This window comes from Salarias fasciatus, chromosome 1, assembly GCF_902148845.1.
Source record: "Salarias fasciatus chromosome 1, fSalaFa1.1, whole genome shotgun sequence".
In the NCBI taxonomy this organism is placed as follows: domain Eukaryota; kingdom Metazoa; phylum Chordata; class Actinopteri; order Blenniiformes; family Blenniidae; genus Salarias; species Salarias fasciatus.
The window spans coordinates 37,691,167-37,713,385 of record NC_043745.1 but is presented as its reverse complement, the minus strand read 5'-3'; the positions used below and the strand labels follow the sequence as shown (position 1 = coordinate 37,713,385).

At 44.5% G+C, this 22,219-nt stretch overlaps 1 protein-coding gene across 5 annotated transcripts; it reads right to left on the bottom strand.

Annotated features, from left to right (window-relative positions):
- Window positions 1-1,072: 1,072 nt before the first annotated feature.
- On the bottom strand, window positions 1,073-20,634 carry LOC115399627 (paired amphipathic helix protein Sin3a-like). 5 transcript variants are annotated; one of them, XM_030107321.1, is made up of 21 exons: window positions 20,435-20,634; window positions 15,968-16,184; window positions 15,679-15,858; window positions 15,455-15,561; window positions 15,007-15,346; window positions 14,672-14,923; window positions 14,161-14,313; window positions 13,406-13,561; window positions 13,118-13,201; window positions 12,884-13,002; window positions 11,957-12,182; window positions 11,101-11,217; window positions 10,677-10,915; window positions 10,411-10,594; window positions 9,668-10,250; window positions 9,403-9,572; window positions 8,884-9,057; window positions 8,708-8,800; window positions 8,499-8,593; window positions 6,021-6,228; window positions 1,073-3,556 (listed from the first exon to the last, which is right to left on the bottom strand). In XM_030107321.1, exons 2-21 carry the CDS (start codon window positions 16,160-16,162, stop codon window positions 3,338-3,340), a joined length of 3,894 nt encoding a protein of 1,297 aa, XP_029963181.1. In that variant the 5' UTR covers window positions 16,163-16,184; window positions 20,435-20,634; the 3' UTR covers window positions 1,073-3,337. The 5 variants fall into 5 exon arrangements, with proteins under 5 accessions (XP_029963181.1, XP_029963110.1, XP_029963033.1 ...); XM_030107173.1 differs by having other exon boundaries at window positions 3,338-3,556; window positions 13,118-13,204; XM_030107485.1 differs by lacking the exon at window positions 1,073-3,556 and adding an exon at window positions 6,535-6,587 and having other exon boundaries at window positions 6,098-6,228; window positions 13,118-13,204.
- Window positions 20,635-22,219: the final 1,585 nt, after the last annotated feature.

Genomic DNA, 22,219 nt, shown 5'->3' with positions numbered 1-22,219 from the left:
AAACTTAAGTTATTACATTTGGCCCAAAACACCTGAGAAAAATGATTTAAACATCAGAACAACTGTGGATGCTGTTACTTCAGCATCTAGCAGGAGTGTGAGGAACCTGGAGCCACTTTTGACCAGAGATTATTCTTCAACTACCACATTAAACAGATTTGCAGGACGAGAATACAAAGAGTGACGTTCTCCCCAAGAGTCTGAGGTAGTAAAGCCCAGAAATGTTGATTGAAATGAATGACAGACAATAAGACAATGAACCTTTTTTTTGTAAAATCCTGGATCTGCTTCCTATACAGTTCAATGTCAAATAATGTTACAAGAATGACAGCAAAGTTTCCATCTAAAAATTAAAAATATCTGTCCTCTCCTTCTACCCCGTCACTCCAGCCAACAGCAGAAACCCTCCACCTCTGAGCCTGGTTCTGCAGGTTTCCTTCCTGTCAAAAGGTTTTTTTTTTTTCCTTCCCACAGTCCTTCTGCTTGCTCATCTAGAACTGCTGGGTTTTTCTCTGTCCAAGTGTGGAGAAATGACTGTGTTGCATCTGGAGCTATAAAAATAAATCTGAATTGAAAACACAGTACATGAACTTCAGTGTTTTTGGTAACTTACCTCTGAGTTGGTTTGGGAGCGCTGGAAAAGCCTTCAAGTCCTCCTGCTGCCACCTTGACTCCACTAATGAGCAGAGAAAACCACTCCCTCCTGTGTCACTGTGGCTGCAACCCCACTGGAGCTCAGCAGCGCCACCATGTGTTCTGGTGGAGAACTGCTTGTGGTGCACTAATAGTCAAAGCGCATGTGTTGAAACTACCGCCAAACCCTTTTTAACAGAATAATTTAAACAAACGAACTGAACCTGAAAGATACTCACCAGAGCGTCTTGCTCAAGGACACTTCAACAAGGTGAGCCCGGGGATTGAACCACAGGGCGACTCGCTGCACTCACTGATCCACAGCTTCTCAAATGCGTTTCAAAATGCACGGACCACTTGTTGGAACAATTAATGAACGTATGCATAAACTAGTGAGCGCTTTAAATGACTAAAAACGAGACAAGCGGAGCCGTGAGAGGCCAGTTTCTGTCTACTCAAAGGATTTAATGCCAAACATCATACTAACACGCATGTACAACATCATAAAAGTCAATTGCAGAGACACAATAAACGAGGTACAAACAGAGTCTTTATGTACAGTCGGCTCCGCCCGGGACGTCCTGCTGTCAAACACAGCAGATATAAAAATAAAAACCCACCTAATAAACTGTTCCTGGATTGTCTGCAGCCGGTTATGTTACCGACCACTGCTATGAATGTAGGAAGGATGGCGTCGTGTCTGAGGAGTGTCCTCAGTCTGTGTGTGTGTGTGTGTGAGCTTCAGTCCTGTCTATATTCATACCTGAAAATCATCAGTAAGTCACACACCAAGTGTTTTGTGTTGCTCTGTGTCGACCTCTCATCTGAAACACTGTCCAGCATTCCTATTTTCCATCTAAACTTACCTACAATATCTACACAGCCGATTCCAATTAAACTGCAAAGAGGAAAAGGCAACAAAAAGATCCTTTAGTTTCAACCCCTCGTTTGAGGGAATACAACATTCGCATTTGTATTTTACCGAGAAATATGCTATCGACTGAAAGACAGAATTATTGCTTGTTTTCTTTGAGTTAAACTGTAGATGAGTTTGGTGGCTGACATTCAGAGTCCGTCAGGCTGAAAACTAACGAAACTCATGTGGAGACGGGCTCTCAATCGCTCGTTTCCAATCACTCTCTTTGAACAGTTGAGTGTGTTTAAGACTTCAGTCTTTCGTCGAATAGACATGCAGTACACCGTACTTTCAAAAGGAAAACAAAAAAAAAAAAAGACTGTTCAGCTACATTCAAACATGTTGAAACCACGAGAGACACCGGTGTCTGAAGACTGAAGGTAGAAATGTGCAGAAAGGGACCCAATCAGTAAAAAAAAGAAAAAAAGAAAAAAAGAACAGATGAACGACAGACGTTCAACAGACCACAAATAAAAACAAAAGTCTCTGAACAACATCCTTTGGTAAAAAACTGTTACAATTTGCATTGTCTGAATAAAAATCTCAGCAACCTCTAACCAAAGATTGAAACTGTGTGTGTGTGTGTGTGTGTGTGTGTGTGTGTGTGTGTGTGTGTGTGTGTGTGTGTGTGTGTTAACCAACGCTACACATCAATGACATCTGTATTAAAAAAAAAAAACAAAACAACAAATCTAGATATGAACACAGTATTTACATCAAGTGTTTGGGCCGCCATAAATTACTGTCAGTGGATAGAAACCCAGCGGCCTCGGGGGAGGTGGAACATTTATACGGTGCACTATTGCACTTTGACTGAGAGCTGAGAACATTCACAAAGTTGTACAAGTTTACAGCCGGAAGCTGCGTGAAGCTCCCGAGTCCGATCTGGTCTGGACAGGAGGAGCCGGGACGTTTCCCGTAAAGTCATCTCACAACGAAACAGTTGGAAGGTTAAGCCGCGGAGCTCGAGTTTCCAACGTTCCAACTGTGAAATGTCTGAGTGTAAAACGGGAGCATCATGACGTCTGCCTGCCTGTGGATCGAAAGCTACGTGTGAGAATATTTGCAATCACACGTTTACAATAACTCTTGTGAGTTTAGTTTTGTGGTCCTGTGCATCCGTGTAAATCTCTGTAACCTTCTCATTTGGTGGATTTCTGCCTCAACAGATGTTGGTTTGAAACTCTGGGTATTTTTGCCCTCTGTATTCATTTAACAGACTTTCCAGGCTCTCGGTCTGTCCTGTTTCTCCTGAAGTCAACTGAAGAGGAGCTCAGTCATTGACAAACATCACATTAATACTGGATCTGGATGGATGCCTGCCAGACCAGCCTGAGGGCTAAAAAACACATGGCCGTGGACAAAATTCCACTGGTACAAAGAGCTGACTGGAGTTTGCGTCAGATGGACATTTGCAGGTCCTTGTACGTGCACGCCACTGCACGTGCACAAGTCTGATTACACATGAAACTGTGTAGAAACTCGATTTGTCTGATGACGACCCACAGGCACACACACACAACTCATTTTGCTCCAATATTAACATCAGGAAACGCGCCCAACAGAATCTGCATTCGCAGATGTCATAAATGTCGCCTTCAATTTAAAAGTCTGCATTTAGGCAGGAGAGTCCGGATTCAGCGACAACTACATCTGCAGAGCTTCCTGCTTGCAGCCTGAGCTTGACAGAGAGAATCCTGCACGGCGTGGGAAACGGGTCACGAACACATCAGACTGAATCGTTGGCAGCGGGGAGTCCGGTGGCGCCGGCAGGCCGGCGGCGCCGTGCTACAGCGTTCGGTACTTCACCCGGTACTTGTTGACGTTGAGATAGTGGAGGACCTCGGGGCAGCGGGTGGTGGTGCAGGACAGCAGGCCTTCCTGCCCGTCTCCCATCAGCCACCTCTGGCTGTCCGCCGCCATCTCGCCCGTCACGTGCTCGCTGGCCCACGAGTCCAGCCAGGCATGGAAGCGTCTGTGCAGCCGCCGGTTCACCTGCTGGTGAGACTGAAAGGCGAGGAAACAGTCAGAACTCTGATCAACACGGACCACGGTGCAGACACGACTGCTGTGCCTGCTGCTACATAAATAAAGCTGAACTGAATTAAACTGCTTTCTGCTTGAATTAACTGACATGTAGTCTAAGAATAATTAAGAAAAATTACCTAATAATAACCACACATATCTGTACAAATATTAAAGTTTCTAAAAACCACATGTTGAAAATTGTTTTTTCTCTTCTTGGATTTTAACCAGATACAACAACTTGTGCTCTTCTTTACATTTCTAAATTCAGTGTATCTGCAATTCATAGCAGATGCGTTCTATTTTGTGTTTTAAAACACTGTTCAGTCTTTTTCTCCTTGATTTTTTGTGTTTCTGGCAGGTTTTTCTTTTCGTTTCATATATTTTTTATTAGGAAGTGAAAATAGACCAGCATAACAAATAGTGCAACACAATGATACCTGAAGTTTTTCCACATATATATGTAACACAAAATAATGATGCCAAGACATATCTAATGTTCTCTAAGTGTAGGGTGTTAGCATTGTTATCCTGTGGTTTCACATCCTTCCTATACTGCTGAGTCCATTTCTTAGCACAAATAATTCCACAAGACAAACAACACTGAACTTCTGAGAGATTTTTGGAGGTTTTTGAGACACCAAATAGAGCATAAGAGGACTGGATTGGAACCTTTGTCATACAACAGAACCTAATCCAGCAGCGAGAGCTTCATGCCACCTCATTGGCCAAATAAGCAGAATATGAATCTGCAGTGCAAGAAAAACAACTTTTTGCAGTTCAGTAATGGACAGAGCTTTCCCTTTTTCACAGTTTTTATGTTATTCTTATTCGAACATGGAATAACTTCTACACACAACACCCCACACTGGCAAAGAGAAAAACATGTTTTAGAATTTCTTGCAAATTATTATTAAACGTGAAAAACTGAAATTGAAACACATTCAGCAGTATTCACTCGCTTTATTGAGGATTTGTTGAGGTTCCTCCAGCAGCCCTTACAGCCTCAAGTCTTCTTGGGTTTGAAGCTTCGAGCTCGGTTCCCCTGCATTCGGTGTATTTTTCCTGGTTCTTCCCTGCAGATCCTCCCCGGCTCTGTCAGGTTAGATGTGGAGCGTCGCTGCTCAGCTGTTCTGAGGTCTCTCCAGAGATGTTCAGTCGGGTTCAGTCTGGGCTCTGGGCCGCTCGGGGACATTCCCAGACCTGTCCTGAAGCCTCTCCTCCGTTATCTCGGCTGTGTGCTTCAGGTCGTTGTCCTGTTGGAAGGTGAACCGTCGCCCCAGTCTGAGGTCCTGAGAGCTCTGGAGCAGGTTTTCATCCAGGAGGTCTCTGTACGTTGCTGCATTCATTTTTCCCTTTATCCTGACTGGTCTCCCAGTCCCTGCTGCTGAAAAACAGCCCTACAGCATGATGCTGCCTCCGCCGTGTTTCACCATAAGGGATGGTGTTTTCCAGATGATAATCAGAATTTGGCATTCAGGACAAAGGGTTCAGTCTTGGTTTCATCAGACCAGAGAACCTTGTTCCTCCTGGACTGAGAGTCTTTTAGGAGCCTTTTGGTAAACTCCAAGCAGCTTTGCTGAGGGTGACTGCCGTCTGGCCGCTCGATCATAAAGGCCTGGTTGGTGGAGTCCTTCTGGAAGGTTCTCCCATTTCCTCAGAGGAACGCTGGAGCTCTTTCAGACTGACGATCCGGTTCTCGGTCAACTCCCTGGTCAAGGCCCTTCTGCCATGACTGCTCAGTAAATGACGGAGTCCACTGTGCTCATCAGGATCTTCAGTTCTGCAGAAATGTTTCTGGACCCTTCTCCAGACCTGTGCCTCCATACAGTCCAGCCTCAGAGGTCTACAGACCATTCCTTTGACTTTGTTTCTAGTCTGACATGATCTTTCAGCTGCTGGACCTTATATAGACCGGTGTATGCCTTTGTAAATGAAGTCTAATCTATTGAATTTAGCACAAGTAGAATCCAGTCAAGTCGTGGAAACATCTCAGGGACGGTCAGTGGAAACAGGATGCAGCTGAACTCAGTTTTAAGCGTCATAGCAAAGGAAGTGAATGTTTATCTGCGATTGAGTTTTCAATTTTTCATTTTTAATGCATTTGCAAAAATTTCTAAAAATCGTTTTTCATTTTGTCACGATGGGATGTTGTGTGTCGACTGATGAGGAAAAGAGAAGTTAATCCATGTAGGAATCAGGCTGTAAGATAACAGAATGTGAAAGAAGTGATGGGGATTGAATACTTTGGGGATGAACTGTATATTCATCAACTCAGAGCATGACGGGTTAAAGTGTGATGATGGGAAATTAGTTACTTGGTGCGTGGCTCTAACATAAATATCATTTATCTCAGAATTCATCTCAAGGGGCTCAATTTAAGCAGGTATGTGCGGAAAAAGTTGAGAAGTTAGAGATGAAGGGTGTTGACGGGTCCGGGACTCACCTGGTGCGCCCGAGTGAGGGCGGTGTGTCTGTACATGTAGTCCTCGGACTTGCAGACGTAGACCATCTTATAGGAGTTGAGCTTGAACCTGCACTCCATCTTCAGCTCGCTGCTGCCGTCCTGCGACTTGTCCGCCGAGCCCTTGGCCAGCCGCTCCTGCTGCAGCTGCTCCCATCCCCGCTGGCACTTCCTGATCTGCCTCAGGTTCCTGAAAGCCAGAAGAAATGAACAGCCATGAATAACAGCGACTGACACAGGGGAAAAAACAAAACAACTTCCACACACCAAAAGGGTGCAACACATGATTTATTTCTAATAATCTCACTTAAGAAAAACTTGATGCCACAATTATGTGTTCTGACAGTGAACTTTCAAAGCTTAGAAGATGCAGTCAGTCACAATACACATGGCAGTAAGCAAATCTGAGAGCATTACAGTGGGATTTGAGAGGACTGTCCCTTTAAAACAGTTATTTGCTGTTGTTGTTTTTTTAAACCCATGCATTGCAACTCACCGAGAAACAGGGTTAATTAGGGAGGAGTCAAATCATTCGTGGGAAATGTGGATCTATAAGAGCAGCAGAGGCAGCAGTGGTAATATTTCTGTACAGTGCACATCCGTTTGCACAGCCACATCCAAGAAATTTCAATATGCTTGGCCTACAATTGGAGATCGATCCCAATTTTTGTGCAGGTAATTAAAAAAAAAAAAGAAGACAAAAAAAAAAAAAGAAGAAGCAATGATTCACCCCACCTGAAGAGAAGGTTTTAAATGTGTACTTACCACCGGGGGTACAGGTGAGCGGGGACTGAAACCATGAAGCTTATTTTGTTTTGTTTAGTTTTCCACTTAAAAGACATGACAGTCAGGCCAATTTCAAGTCAGAACTGTGAGAAACAAGACACTAGAGAGGTGCTCCCTGACCAGAGGCTAATGTCAAACATGAGTCCGATGTGCACAAACTTCCACCAACCACGGACAAAACACTCATGATCATGAGATGGAGACCCAACACAACTGGAAGAGAAACCGCCGGGAATTTCACTGCCGTTCAGGACAGGCCCGTTTCTGTTTTTTGGCCTCTTGTTGCTGCTGATCTCTCATAGATTGGATGAAAAAGGGTAAAGAAAAAAAAAAGAGGAAGGGGGCGACATGTGGGTGATCCCACTGATAAATCATAGACAGGCACCAGATTTATGCAATGGGTCAAATAAGAGGAAAAAATTAAATTCTTTTGGAGTTTTCAAAGTGATTTTTTTCAAATGCTTATGGTAATGGACAGCCATCTCAAACGGAACAAAAAGAACTTCAACAAAAGAAAAACAAGCACCGTCAATAAGAACAACACTCACTCAGCGTCTTGAAGACTCAGCCATGCCTTCAACAAGCAGCTGTGAGCCGAAAGAAATACACCAACATGTATACGTACAATTTAGACAATCCTTTTATTTACAAACCCTACTCGTCTGTACAAGAGTTGCGGACAATGTGCTTGACCAGTGGAATTTAAAACAAACAAACAAAGAAAGGAAAAAATATAAACAAACAAAACAAACTATTGGCACTACGCTGTTAAACCAGTGGAAAGAATCTCAGCAGAAACAAAAAGCTGCAACGGGAGAGCACCGTTTCCACTGAAAATCATTACAAACAGAACACTAAGTAGAACACACTTCAACAAATGAACATTGAAACATTTACATTTGCAGACAGTGATCAAACCACATACAGGACCTTTTTTCTTTTCTTTTTTTTATCTGAATACAATCACAAAGGGCATGATAAGGTGAAAAGCAAATCACAACTTCTGTGGTCTCCTAAGAGAGTCTCTCACAGAGGAGCTTCAGTCTCTTCAGCTAACATCCAACACATAGAAAAATAAAAACAAACTGACAGAAAAGCTAGAACCCATTTATTTTCACTTTCTTTTGTTTACATTACACAATGAAAACCCTTTGTTTTAATTAAATACAATATAAATATTGAAACCAATGATTCTTTTTAGTCTTCTGCTACGCTCAGTCATCAAAATCCAGCCAAAAAAACCATCCTATGAAAACTTCCCTGGTAATAAATAAAGCCCCCATTTAAAAAAAAGAAAGAACTAGCTAGATGAATAAATAAACTCCCTTTTTAAAAAGACGACTATATAAAGTGCAATCTTCCATGTGAGGCAGAAGTCGAAACCTAGGAACGGTTACGCCGACGGCCGATCGGATTGGTCGGTTTAACTCTCTGACCTCTAAACTGTCGGAGCTTTTCGGAGGAAAGCCGCGGCTCGCACGGCCGTGAGAAAGAAACAGCTTCCTAAAGTCGGGGTTGGTTGTGCACTGCGTCTACCGTGGAAAGTGAGTTGGATTTGGCAGCTGGTTTGGCTCGGCTCGTGACTAGAAGACCATCAGGACAGAAGCCTAAACTGTGAGAGGAGGAGGAGGAGGAGGAGGAGGAGGAGGAGGAGGGATGTGGCTGGAGCCTCACCTGGGGAGGAACACGGGCTTCTGAGCCAGGTGCTCACGCAGCTCGGGGGACGCAGAGTCTGAGTTCAGGTACCTGCCCATGTAGTCTGACCACCTCTGCAGAAAGGAGAGGGAAAAAGAAGATGTTTAAGTTGAGGTGGCTTCTTGATTCAGAGAGAGAAAACGACTCGTTCAGAAGTTAAAATGATTTAATCCAGAACATCATCTTACTTCTGCCTCCGCCGGCTCATCGGAGTTCTCCTCTTCCGTGTCCAACAGCTCCATGGCCAGACTGACGGTTCCTCGACTCTTCACAAACACCAACTGCAAAAACAAGCCGTGCAAACAGCCGTGAGCTCAGTGTGCAAGGCCGTAAAGCATCACTGCTTTTAGGGGGCTTTTGGTACCTTGAAGCAGTTCTCATCCGACATGAGCTGCTCCGCCTTGCGCTGATAGGCTCCCTCTGGGGCGGCCCGGGACGTCTGCGTGGACAGAGCGCCCCCTGTGGCCTTATTGGCACTTTCACCGAGGTACATGTCGGTCACACGCACACACACGTCGTCTGTGACCAGGTGCTGCAGCTGAAAACGGGTTCAGAGTGAAAGGAGTAAATCAGCTGGAGGGTGACAGAGTCAGAGGGCACCAACACCCCCGGTGGCAACCAGGAGAACTGCGGTTGATGTGATAAAATGAACAACATAAAATATACTTTTCATGAGAGGAAAAAATCTGATTAGTTGAGCACATTTAATATCTTTGCTTTGAAATCATGGTCAAAATGCAATTACACCTTATAGATAAGCTTTAAACTCGGTGAAACAGTTGACAAGCTTGAGGTTGTGAATAACTTTCACCTGACTGTGGTCTGAGAATCAGGACGGTCTGACATTCAGACCGACACGGTTCGGCCGCTGCGCTGTGCTCACCTGCCGGACGATGCTTTGGATGAGTTTGTCCATCGTGAAGGCAACGTAGGCGTGGATAGTAAACATCTCCCTGAGGGAGTCCTCATACTGAGCCGGCTCCATGTTCCCATCCAGGAGGTTACGCACCATTTCCAGAAAGACTGAGTAGTAGTCGTCCACGTCCACGTCCACTGAGGGGAGACGACAGAGACATGTCAGATTATACGGAGAGCAGAAACACACCTGAAAAGAACCACACAAAACAAACAAACTAGTTGTTCCTTACTTGGTTCTTTCATCTTCAGCTGAATCGCTGGGTTTTCATTCTTCTCCCTCTTCAGCCCCAGCACCTCCCTCTCCCACTCCCGCTCACGGGCGTCCTCCTCAATCTGCTTCTCCGCCTGGCCGTAGATGCGCAGCAGACGCGAGCAGAGGATGTGGTGGAGGCGGAGGAAGATGTACCAGTAGTTGTTGACGAAGAACATGTTGTAGGCCTCGTCGGTGCCCCGCAGCTTCTGAGCCGCCGTGTTGCTGAACAGCAGCTTGGACTTGGGCGGGCTGCCGCCCGGCAGACCGTTGTGCTTCTTGGGGCCGTCGTGCTCCGCCTCCGCGTCCTCCTCCTCTTCCTCCTCCTCCTCCTCCACGTCGGAGAGCTCGCCGCGCCGCGAGAACAGCAGGTCCGGGATGAAGTGGTGGATGATCTGCTTGATCTTGCTCTTGTCCTCCTTCTGGATGCCCACCTGCCTCTTCACGTGGTGGATGATGAGGGCGGCGGCGTCCTCCAGGATCTGGCTGTCTTCGTAGGTCAGCGTCATGTGGGGGCCGCTCGCCGGGGGCGTGGCCGTTTCTTCTGATGCTCGCTCCTGGCGCTACGGGAAAACAGACGACTATGTAGACAACTTGTGACCACAAACGAGCCGATTCTGAAAGCTTCGACTGCAAAACCGATATCCGAATAATTCTATTCAGTCACTACGATCCAACGAAGTTATGTAAAATCTAGCAGTAACATCAGAAATGCTTCCTTACGTCATCATACAACATCTCGATCTCATTCAGCAGGGTCTTTGAACGCAACACTTTGGTGTCATTCTGCTTGAAGTTGATGCCTTGATGGTCCAGTGACTTCAGGTAATACTTCTCATTCTGCTCCCTCCAGATCTTGTTGAAGCCTCTCTGCGCCTCTCTCCACTCCTCCTCTTTCATTTTTAATCTGAAACAGAGACGAACGCCGCGACGTCCAAATGAAACGGGCTCCGTGATAATCGAAAGGCTGACGGCAGTCGGGATTCTACCTTTTCAGCACGATGGGGACGGACACGGCGGGGTTCCTCTTCAGCCCGTCGATGATGTCCGCGGCTTTGTCGCCGTATATCCTCTGGATGGCTTTGCGGTGGATGACTTCCGACGAGCCTCCCATGGTGTTGTCCAGCTTGAAGCGGAGCTGCTCCTCGGCCGACATCCGGGAGATCCTCCGCTGCACCGTCTCCAGGGCTCGTATCGTGGCCAGGTTGGTTTCCAACACAACATCCAGCTGGAGAAAAACAAAGAAGGAAATCCACAGCGCCGGTTAATTTGCTACTACTTTCAGTATTTTTCTCTTCTGACCATTATTTGTAGGTTGTTTTTTTATCGAAACACTGCATTAAGTAACTCGGAAAAACATACTCATCATACATTCAAAAAGATGCGTGCGCCGCTGGTTCGATCGTTTCTCACCTCGAAGCGTTCATCCTCACATCGGTAGATATGCTCCTCGTACTGAGTCTTCTTGGAGCTCACAAACGTGGAATCTTCAGACCACGACGGGAAGGAAACCCACGTGTCGTTTAAAACCTGCAGGAAGACATGAAGCACGGCGTGCGCTCACATTAACGCACGTGCACGAAGACACTCACAGCTGTCTGACTAATGATGGAAAGAAGAAAAACAACATTAATAAAAGTTAAGATCAACACTAGTCAACACTGACACTGGAGCTGAGATACTGGAAATGAAAGCTAGCCACCTCATTGCTCTCAAACTAACATTAGTCTCAAATCCCCTTGTTGTCAAGAGGAGTTTGTAAAAGCATCCATAATGCAACAGCTGCAGCAGATGTTTTTTGGACTTTTCAGTTTACTTTGCACCACAAAGTATAAGTAAAACTGGCTTTTTGTGAAGAGTGTACTCCATTTCCATAGTAATCGTTTAATTTTCTTGAAAATAAAGAAATTTTTATCCACGCTACAACAAAGAAAAACTTTAAATTTGAATATTATTATGACACTGCTTTACCAATCCAGTCCACTCATGATTGAAAGTGTTTAACACTGGATTAGAGGAATTAAATATTTAAAAAAAAAAAAACAACTAAAAATGTACGAAGTTGTCCTTTTACACCAGGAATTTAAAAACAACTCAATACAAATGAAATCGGTGCGTCCCTTCTTTTGTTTCAACTCCAAACAGGCGCATGGAACTGAACCGTACTGCTGCTGTACATTGAGACTCTATAGCGCCTTCTGCCCTGGTGAGAGAGATTAAACACATGATATAAATACCTTGAATAAGCAGACTTCCTTCAGTGACTCACCTCTCTGCACAGCGGCGTCCTTCCTGTGCACTTGGGCTGCTGGTAGCTCTTGGGCAGCGCGCGGTAGCTGGAGCCCAGCCTCTTGCAGGAGGCGTAGTCGATCTCCATGGCGATGCCCTCGGTGGCACGCTCTTTGGGCAGACTCTCCACGTGGCTCGACTCGCCATGACTCGACTCTCGGTAGCCCAGGAAGTTTTTAAACCAGGTGAAAAGTTCCGGGAATTTCCTGTCGAATCAGCCACAAAACGCCAGAATGGGTTAAAACTAAAAAAGATCTTGAGTTTCATGAGTTTGAAATTGAATGCTTTCCTTTAAAACAGTTCATCTTTATGGAAAACCTGATTGACTACATTATGGAATTAAAATCTATTAGAGAAATAACAGCATTTTTTAAACTCTGCTCATAGATGGTCATCTGGGATTAAATAAGCCCAATAATGACGCGTTTCCTTTATAGAGTTTTGCTGTAGACGTCAGAGGGAAGGAGGCAGGTTTCTGATCGCTGATGTTGGATGTCAGTGTCAAAAAGTCTGTGTGCGAATAATGTGAATGTGGATCACATGTGATTACTCTCCCATTGCATCAATAAGCACGAATGATTATGACACTACCGCTGCCTGGAAGACTGAACTCATTAACCAACACATTACACAAGCAGACACCTCATGCAACAGTTTGTGTACTGATGTGTGTGTTTGACTAATGGAGTGACACACAGCCTCATGGTGGATTATGGGTTCTTGTATTCCGATCAAGATTTAACTATATGATGAAATATTGACTTTAGAAATTATTGTTCTTAAACTGTGAGAGGTCGAGGTTAAAGTGTGATGGTTCTTCTGTTAGAGGCGTTTAATTCAGGGCTCGTTCACACAACTATGTTGGGAATAATGCTGGGAATAGCCATGGACTTGTGGCTGAACTCACCCGAGAAACGGTATAACTAACTGGACCAGCTCAGTGCGTGAAATGACCTCCTGATTGAAGATGTGCAAACACCTCAAGAAGTTGTCGTAGGCCTCGGAGCTGCGGAGAGCCTTCTTCACCTGCCATAGTTCACAAAGACAAAAAAAATGTACTTAGATTTGCAGTGTTTGCATTAGATAGTGAAGATGTGTGTGACGTCCGTGTTGTCCTCGCAGAACCCGGTGAAGCACACACCTTCTCGAAGAACATGGTCTCGGTGCTGGTGCTGTGCTTGCCCACCTCAGCCAGGCTGTGGTCCTTCCCCATGATTTTGGGCTTCTTCTGAAAGGTTAAAACGAGATCATTTACAAAATCAATCCTTCTGCTGCAGTCACAAAAACATGTAATTTTAAGGCCTCCAGACGTTTTATGAGATATATGTAATTGATAAAAACCCGCCAAACCACCTAGCACATCCAGTTTCAGTGAGGGAGGGGCGTCTCGCCACACTCTGAACCCCTGGATGCAGGGAGACCTGGGTACCTTGACAGGTGGCGTGGCTCCCACTCCAGCAGGTCTCCTGATGGGAAGGCCGTTCTGGCTCAGCCTCTGCTTGTTGTTCAGCAAAGGCCTCTTGACGGTGCCGCCGTGGTCGTTACGCACCGAATCCGCCCGGTCCGGCGTCGTCTTGCACAGCAGCTGAAAGGAGACGGCGCCGCAGAATAATCTCAATTCACCTCCGATTTATTTACATCACAAACGATTCATAACGCAGCCAACCGAAGGAAATGTGCAAAGTCTGCAGCTGTTGTGTAGTTAAGCTCCTAAAGCCTGACACTATATGAAGTGACAATACCAAATCAGCAAAACTGACAAAAATCAGCAATGTGCAATCTAATCAAAACACCTGACAACAAATTCAAGTTCAGCTATCGCTGGTCTGAAATCAACAATATATACTTTTTTTTTAAGATTTTCTCCCAAAGATTTTGTGCTTGAATTACTTCCTCCTGTTGTGTTGTAGTGTGTTTTAACATGTAAAACTAAAAATATAACAGCCATCAAGTCCTCTATCTTCGGTTTTTAAAGATTCAAGTGGGGTCATGATTTAAATGGATAAACACTAACAAACTGTGTTTGACTGAAAAAAAAATACTACTTAACTCCTTGTCATAAGGCACCTTTTAAATTCAACACTCTTTGCACAGAATAGCCAAATAAGAGAATTCAGTGACGCTACAGTGAAGAACTTGAACAGTTAACGCACTAATGAAATGATCGTATTGACAGAGACTCACCACAGAGCTGTTTGCATCAGGAAGGAACTGTCCGAACTCTGACAGCAGGTCCTCCTGGTTCTTGAAAAGCCGCGCCACTTGGGTGTAGACCTCCTGCTCCGTCAGGGCGGGGGTGTAGTTACCTCCAGCCTCTTTAGCGTTCCTTTGTTCCTTCTGAAAAATGAACGTGGAAAATTTGTATCTTGGGTGTTCATTTACATGACAGCAGTGCTTGGACTCAATGAAATCGGCTCCAAAGGGGAAGACAGAAAACAATCTGTCTACATGGAAATGAGGAATGTGCAGCCGTAGTAACTAGCTCTGCAGAGAGAGACAACAACACCAACTAGTGGTGCAACATGAAAACTACGTGATATGCAGTGTTTCTGAAGTTTTTTGTGCAAACAGACATTGTTTTCAAAACAGTGCCGTGAGAACACAAAACTTTTCTGAAATAAAAACCCAAAAACAAGCTTTCACTTGAACAGTTGCGTTAACAGGGTCTTAGAATAACTTCTGGGTATTTTCTCACCTGGTACGTGTGAAGGATTTCCAGAAAGGCCTTGTAGATGTCTGGCTGACCCTGGAAGCGGTTCTTGATCTTGTTGACGTAATTAATGGCGTGATTGAACTCCACTGGCTGATTGTTCTGGAGAGGGGGCCCGCTGGATGGCGTGCTGCTGACGGGAGTGTGGGACTGGACCGACGGGGAGCGCGGCGAGGCGTAGGATGGGATGGATGGATTGGGCTGGCTGGTGGGCGTGTGGGCCGGAGACTGAACTGGCTGTTAGGAACAAAGCGATATTTTACCCTTTACTACCACAGCCATTTAAAACGAGTGGATAATCTGGATCGGATCTCCTTTACCTTGCTGGTTTTACTCGGAGCAGGCGGGGTGGGGATGGTCGGTGTCGTGGCGGCGGTGGTGGTGGTGTTGGTGGAGGTGTGCGAGGCCGGCTGCGGCTGACTCTGGTGCTGGTGATGGCTTGCGGGTTGGCTGGGCGGGCCACTGGCAGGAATATTGTGAACTGAAATACCGTGCGGGGTGATGTAGTGGATCTGACCGGGTGTGGTCACGTTGACGAGGTCGTTGGTCTGAACCTCGATCTTGTACCCGGGTGGCAGGAAAGTGTTGAAGCCCATGATGAGGTCCGGGTGGCCCTTGAACAGCTGAGACACGCGGTTGATGACTCCGGGAGTGTCGATGCTGTAGTAACAGAATGAATCACACCGGGTGCACAGATCAGTTCAGAACATCTAATCTGGTTCATTTATTTTCTATTGAAGTTAAAAAAAACGTAACATTACAACTTACCTCTGGGACTTGAACTCTTTCATAATATCAAGGAAATCGTTATAAACTTGTGGCTGATTCCCAAACTGCAGCTTCACCTGATCCAGGTAGGACAAGGCATCTTCAACCTATCAAAGCAAGAAAAATGATTGGCTGAAGCCTCCATCAACAGACCTCACACAGCAGGGAGAAGATTTAAATTCTGGCTTTATGGCTTTTCCGATGTTACACTCGGGATCAGATACCTTCAGTCGCTGGAACTGCTGCTGGCCCTGGGTTGAAGTCATGGGCGCTGGCGGATGAGCGTGTCCTTGGACCACGGCGGCGCCCTGTGGCTGCACGGTGAGGTTGTGTGGGTGGGGACCAACGTGGGGGGCAGTACTGTTGTGTCCGTGCCCACTTGTGCTCTGAGGCATTGCTGACACCTAAAAGGAAGGATTGAATAAGAAATTCAAGAGTCAGAAAGAAAGATCCAGAAAGTGAATTGGACTGCACAATTCTTTGCGTGTGAACGTCTCCCGGGAGCGAGCTCACCTGGTAACCCTGCGGCAGAGAATACTGGATGCCGGTTGAGGGCTGCATGTTGTCTGCAGCCGTCTCCACCACAGCGGGAGCCGGGGCGAGGGCCCGGTGCTGGAAGCTTTCCGCGATACCTTGAACTGGGGGTTGACGGGGCTGCTGCTGCTGAGGCGTGAATATCGGTTCCTGGTCCTCCGCACGCCTCTTCATTGTATACACATAATCAAAGAAGCTAAAGCAAAGAAACACAGGCAGACAATTAACAGTGGGTCGCTAATCAAGCGTTCTCTTGATCTGTTGAGCAAAAAACAAACAAAAAAAAAAAGCAGGCAGTGTTAAAATTCTCTGTCAGGCACCAGTCTGTAGGATGAGACCCGGAAATGTCATTCCTGTTTGCTGCTGCGTCAGACGCTAAACCTCACTCATCGTGGTTAAAAATGACTTCCCCACAGCCCAAATCGGACCCCAAACAGCCTCTCGCACCATCCTGAAGTCTGCCACATCCACCATGCCTTTCATTCATTCCACCTTTGGGATGCTCACACACTTCTTCCTCTCTCCCTCCCTCAGCACTCCCTCTCCGAGCCGCCTTTCAAGCACAGAACTGACAGACTGACTGACCCCAAAAATCAAATAAATACATCGACACTGAATAGTTGCAATCACTTGATCTGAGGCACTTTTTGTTATTTATTAACTTGTTCCCGGTACAAACATTTTTTCCCCCCTCAGAGCTTTTCTTCTCCACCGACTGAACAAACTAAAGAACCAAAGTAAAATATTTGGTGTTGGACTCTTTTTTTTTTTCCTTCCAAGAAAATATCATATTCAAATTGAAATTACCTATATGCTGTATCCTTTATTTAAGATGTGGTAGGATTATGGGTGTATTTAATGTGGTAAAAAACAGGTGATGGTTTACTGAAGATTACAAAAAAAAAAAAAAAAAAAAAAAAACAATCCCTGGCCAAAACTGAAGACAATTTACAAACAAATAAAAATCTGACATGTCAGGTGAGATACCTGGGATTCTGTCCAACATGTCTCCGTACAACAAAAGATCATGGTGAAGGCACTAAACTAATAAAGCATTTATATTTGTTAAATGCTGAATCAGCTGGTTCTGGTGAATATATTCTATACATTTATACACATATATTTTGAATACAAGTGTTCTAACATACCTGAAGTAAGATTAGAACAAAAGGTAAAAACATTTACAGGATGTATTAACTTTATCTTAAAACTTTAAACATGTGTGGGGCAGCAGGAAATATTCACACAGTGAAAAAATGTGTGCAAAAAAAAAAACAAAAAACAAAACCCAACTATCTGTCATGGTTAAAAAAAAGGCTACCACAGCAAACACAGTATGGTCTCCGTTTCCTGAATCCTCTTTCTTGATTAATGTGTACGAAGAGTTTCACTTCATAGCATCTCTGCGTGTCCTGTACATATCTGATTGTTTGTTGGTGACCCTGTGCTCAGGTGAGACCATAAGGTCACCTGGTTCCCATGGATGTGTGTGGAGAGAACAAAGGACTGCACTGTGTGGTCGGGTCTCCGGACCCCTCCTGGGTCAAAGGTGGCCGTTCTAGTTTCACGTGGAAGTCACTTTATTTCAGCATACATGAAGTCGAGAAAGGTCAAACAGCAATTAAAAGCTGGCTGACAGTAAAGTGTAGAAACTGAAGAGATATCCTCCTTAAAAAAGAAGAAGGTAGCATGTTGATATTATCACTCCTGATATGAATTCCAAATAAATTGTGTACTGAAGGACGGCTGTTAATTTTCTCATAATTCTCAAACATAAATCCAACATGCACATAAGACCTCGACTGAGACACACCACTGAAACAACCAGTCTGTAGAGATGATACCAATATGAATTTAAAGTTCTACAACTATTTTGAACTGAACCTTTTTCCAAATACCAACATTAAACAAGAGACCTTCGGAAAGCTTAAGAAACAGTAATATAATAAATTAATGGTAAAGATTTGAAGTAACATGTCTGACAAAATGATTTTTCATGATGTCCCCAAATAGATTTCCACCCTGCAGAGTGGCTGTGACAGCTGGTTAGGGACCGTCTCCAAATAGAGGGAACACAAGTTCCTTCCAGGGCCACTGAAAGCAGAAAGAAAATTCCACCATTCCACATGAAAAAATATAACATTTGATAACCAGTAACAATACGCAACCATTATACACCTTTTTTACTGAAAATGTATAAAATTGAAATTATAAAGTTGTTTATTTGAAGATATTCTTCAAATATTAGATATTCTAAACAGGACCTTAAGCTCCAATGTCTGTTTAAACTGAAACATTATAAAGTGCAGAGTCACTAGCCGTTTTTATTGGCAATGAAACCACAAGCACACACACATGCATACAGAGAGCAAAATATCATAAACATTAACAATGGGGAGAGTACACAAATATTCATACGGACAGATAACCCAGTTGGATTGCTACAGGTGACTCAAATCAAACTAACAAGTCCCAGGAGATTATGAACTGGGAGTTGACACATGTAAACAGTGCTTTAATCGACATGACTTCTTCATTTACAGAAATATAAAGTGAGCTCTCGTGGCACAGAAAGATTCTGGTGTGATATTGCAGTATATCTTCCATTAAAAATAATAAATATTATTTTGGGAACATTGTGTTTGGTAGTTGGAATTTAGTTGCCATTTTAGAAGAGGGTGGTCCCCTGGCTGCACAGTGCACGTGTCTGAGGAGAGCAGTAATTTGCAGACGCTCCCTGGACGCACGCGTACGTCATTGCCGCTCGGTCAGCGGACAGCAGACATTGTGCCTCACTGTCCCGCACCACCGATCTGGGAGCGCACGGCGGCCGAGCGCTCGCTCTTCAGACGCCCAGATCGTGTCTGTTCGCACATCCAGCGTCAAAAACTCGCGGCCGGCAGTCAAAAGGTGCCGATATTTGTCGAGTATCGCTGAAAGCAGGCGAACATTTAGCACCCAGACAGCGTTTTAACAGGCATGTAGGCGCTGTCTCGGTCTCTGTGTGTCGCTTCGCTGTAGCCCTGCCTCATCCCCTCCCCCCTCTCTCTGCCTACCACCGAGCTTACCGCGACCCGTCGTCGGTGAGCTGACCGCTTTCACTCGTCTCGGCGGCTGAATTCACTCCCGGCGCCTTGGAATCAGCTCCACGCCGGCTGGATGCTGGCAGCGAGGCGGACTTTGGGGAGTGCCGGGCGGTCGCTGAAAGCGAACGGGACTCTGCTGACTGAACATCAGCTGAGCCCAACATGCCTGACGCGACTCTCGAAGGAAAGAAAGCGGCCATGCTAAATCGCAGCTGGCAACGCAGACGGGTGTCGGAGCTTGTGGGATACCCGGCACAGTTGTGTTGTTGGAGTCAGTTTGTTTGACCACCAATGATATTTAGACATGCGATAGTTAGCCGCTAGCATGCTAGCACGTCATACGGCTAACACCAACGACATCGAGTTCAGCGAGAAGTCCGACAATAAAACAAAATTAACTTCGCCACACAAATAGCCTATTAACCAGTAACGCAGGCCTTAAAACACACCCGAATCATGCGGTAAATTGTGATGCATTAAAAGGAAACTTGGCAGCAAAACACACATCGTTAGCTTCCATGCTAATTCATGGTCGCCACTTCCGAAGCTGAAGTTAGCTTCCGATTCGATATTAAGGGAACATTTTATATTACCGAGACCAGAGACAGACTTAACGTTTAAATTTCGTTTTTAAATGATCCAGAAGCAGATCAGTGTTCGTTAGAAACAATAGTTGTCCTAAAGCTACTGGAATATTTTCAGAAATCGCTCCATTTATGGAAATGCAACTTTCAGATTTACAGTTCAAGAGTAAGACCACATATGATCAATTTTACGTATCGATTCTAGGCAGGACAAAGCGTAAAATTCTAACAAAGCATGACCTCTCATGTGAAGTCATGGGAACATAGGACTTTATAATACTTGATTGTGAGCTACGTGTAAAATATTAGCAGCGAGTCTCTAGTCCATCGGCAGAAGTTAGTTTATCAGATGACAAAGTTTGCCTCGGAAAGTTTTCAGTTTTTATTAAGTGGCTTAGCACGAGTACACAAAGTTACTTAGAGAACTAACGTGTTGCTTGATACTGTAAAACACTACATTGCCAGTCTTGAACGGAAGCTACGAGGCGGAGGCTAACTTCAGCGTGGTTCGCCCCTATGAGGTTGCTAGCCTCGCCGACGACCTCACTTATCGTCACAGCAAGCTAGCATAGCCGCTACTGACTTGTCATGTTATTTTGCTGGAGGATAAAAACCCACCGACACGCCGCATTCAGCGCGAAATTAGCAGACGGTGCAAGCTCACCGGTCGTTCTGTCAAGCAAGGTTAAGCAGCGGCTAAAATGCTACGGCTAGCACAACAACCAACCCCCTCATCTCTTACAGCGGCTAACTAGCTAACACTAGTCTTAACTTACCTCCGGCGACCGCCACCAGCAACAACGGGACGCACCGGCGCAACGAATCCTGGCCGGGGGACCGCTACTCGCTCATTCAGCCGGTGGCGACAGAAAGTGAAGTTGAGAAAAAAGTGGTCGCGGGTGTGAATGTAAAAGAAAAAGAAGCTGACCGTAGAAGCTACGTCGCTAACAACAGTGTATGTATGAAGCGGTGTTCCTTGAACATAGAGGCGTGGCTTCACTTGAGGGGCGGGGCCGTATCCTCCCATCTCGCACCGGATTGGCCAATCCCACAGAATGAAAACAAATACAGTGCAGGAAGCGAGTGTGAGTATGTTTAAAGGAGTCTATTTAGTGTGTGTGTTCTTGACAAGTCCAGGGTGATCTGCTGCCTCTGCACGGTTACTGTACCACGTCACAACACAGGATACTGTTATCCAATAATTTATATAATTTTAAGGATCTTTAAGACTCACCTGCATGATGTAAAAAAGTGAAATGTAAAAAAAAAAAAAAAAAAAAAAAAAAAAAAGCTGTTCATAAAAGATAGAGAAAGTGATATCTCTTCTGGTATCCTGCTTTGCAGAGATATGTCACCCAAAGTAGAATAATTATAGAAAAAATATAGGCAAGGAAACCAGGGCAATAATTTTTAAATGTTTAGTCAATACACAAAAATGTGCAATGTCCATTATGATATACCCCTGAAATGTGCAATGTAAAATAATATACCCTAGATGGACTATACATAACAAAAGATATACATATATAAAATAAAGAAGTTTTTACAGAAGAAATGCACACAGAAATAATCAAACTGAGAAAAAAATAGCCAGAAATGTGCTCTCTCTATATATATATATATATAGTGAACACATGCAATAAACATTACAGTACAGTACAGGTAGCTTTGGAAACTTTTTTCACATTGACCTCACAAAGGTCAGAGGTGTATAGCATTATCAAATTGTAGTTGTATTTCTTTTGGATCCTCAAACTTGCGGGGAATTCTTTGAAAACATCGAGCACTGTGCTCAATCAGTAGAATGATTGTCTCTCTCGATCTGGAGGATGCAGCTTCAATTGCCCCAGTAGTCCATCAGTCAAAAGTGCCCTTGAGCAAGACACTGAACCCCAAACCTGCTCCCAGGGGATGGACTGAGTGCCTTGCATAGCAGCCGACTCCACAGATGTGTGAATAACAGAGAATATGAGCTGTGAATATGTGATCTATGTGAATATGTAATATGTAAGTGAATATGAGCTTTGGAGCAGTAGAATAGTTAGTAGCTTTGTAAGTGAAATTCCTTCCTGTTGCACCATACAGAATAAATAGAAAACTGAAGTTACACCAAGCATTAAATAATACAGAATAACAATGAAATAAGTAGTATTAAAGTGCACAGGCTTCATAGTGACTGAAATAAGCACACAAAGGATTAAATTAACAGAAAACCCAAACCATTTCCACCCCCCACAGCCTCACTGGCCTTTCTGATCAGTCTGAGCTGAATTATCATCAAAATATATGAACTATGTGTTATATAGTAATTGTCCTTGCATATACAGCTAAAAATATGAAAATAACATCTTTTTGAGTCTAAGATAAATCACAAACCTCTTTCTAAGGCAAACAAACCATCGATTTGTTTATTTTCTATGTGGTACACATCCATGCATATGGATGTGACTGTTAAGCATTGTGTGTTGATTCAGTTTTCATTCGGGCTCATTTCACATATTTTGGTTGCATTAAAAAAGTGAGTCCTACCAGAGCTGGGTTTCTTCTTCTTCCTCTTCCTC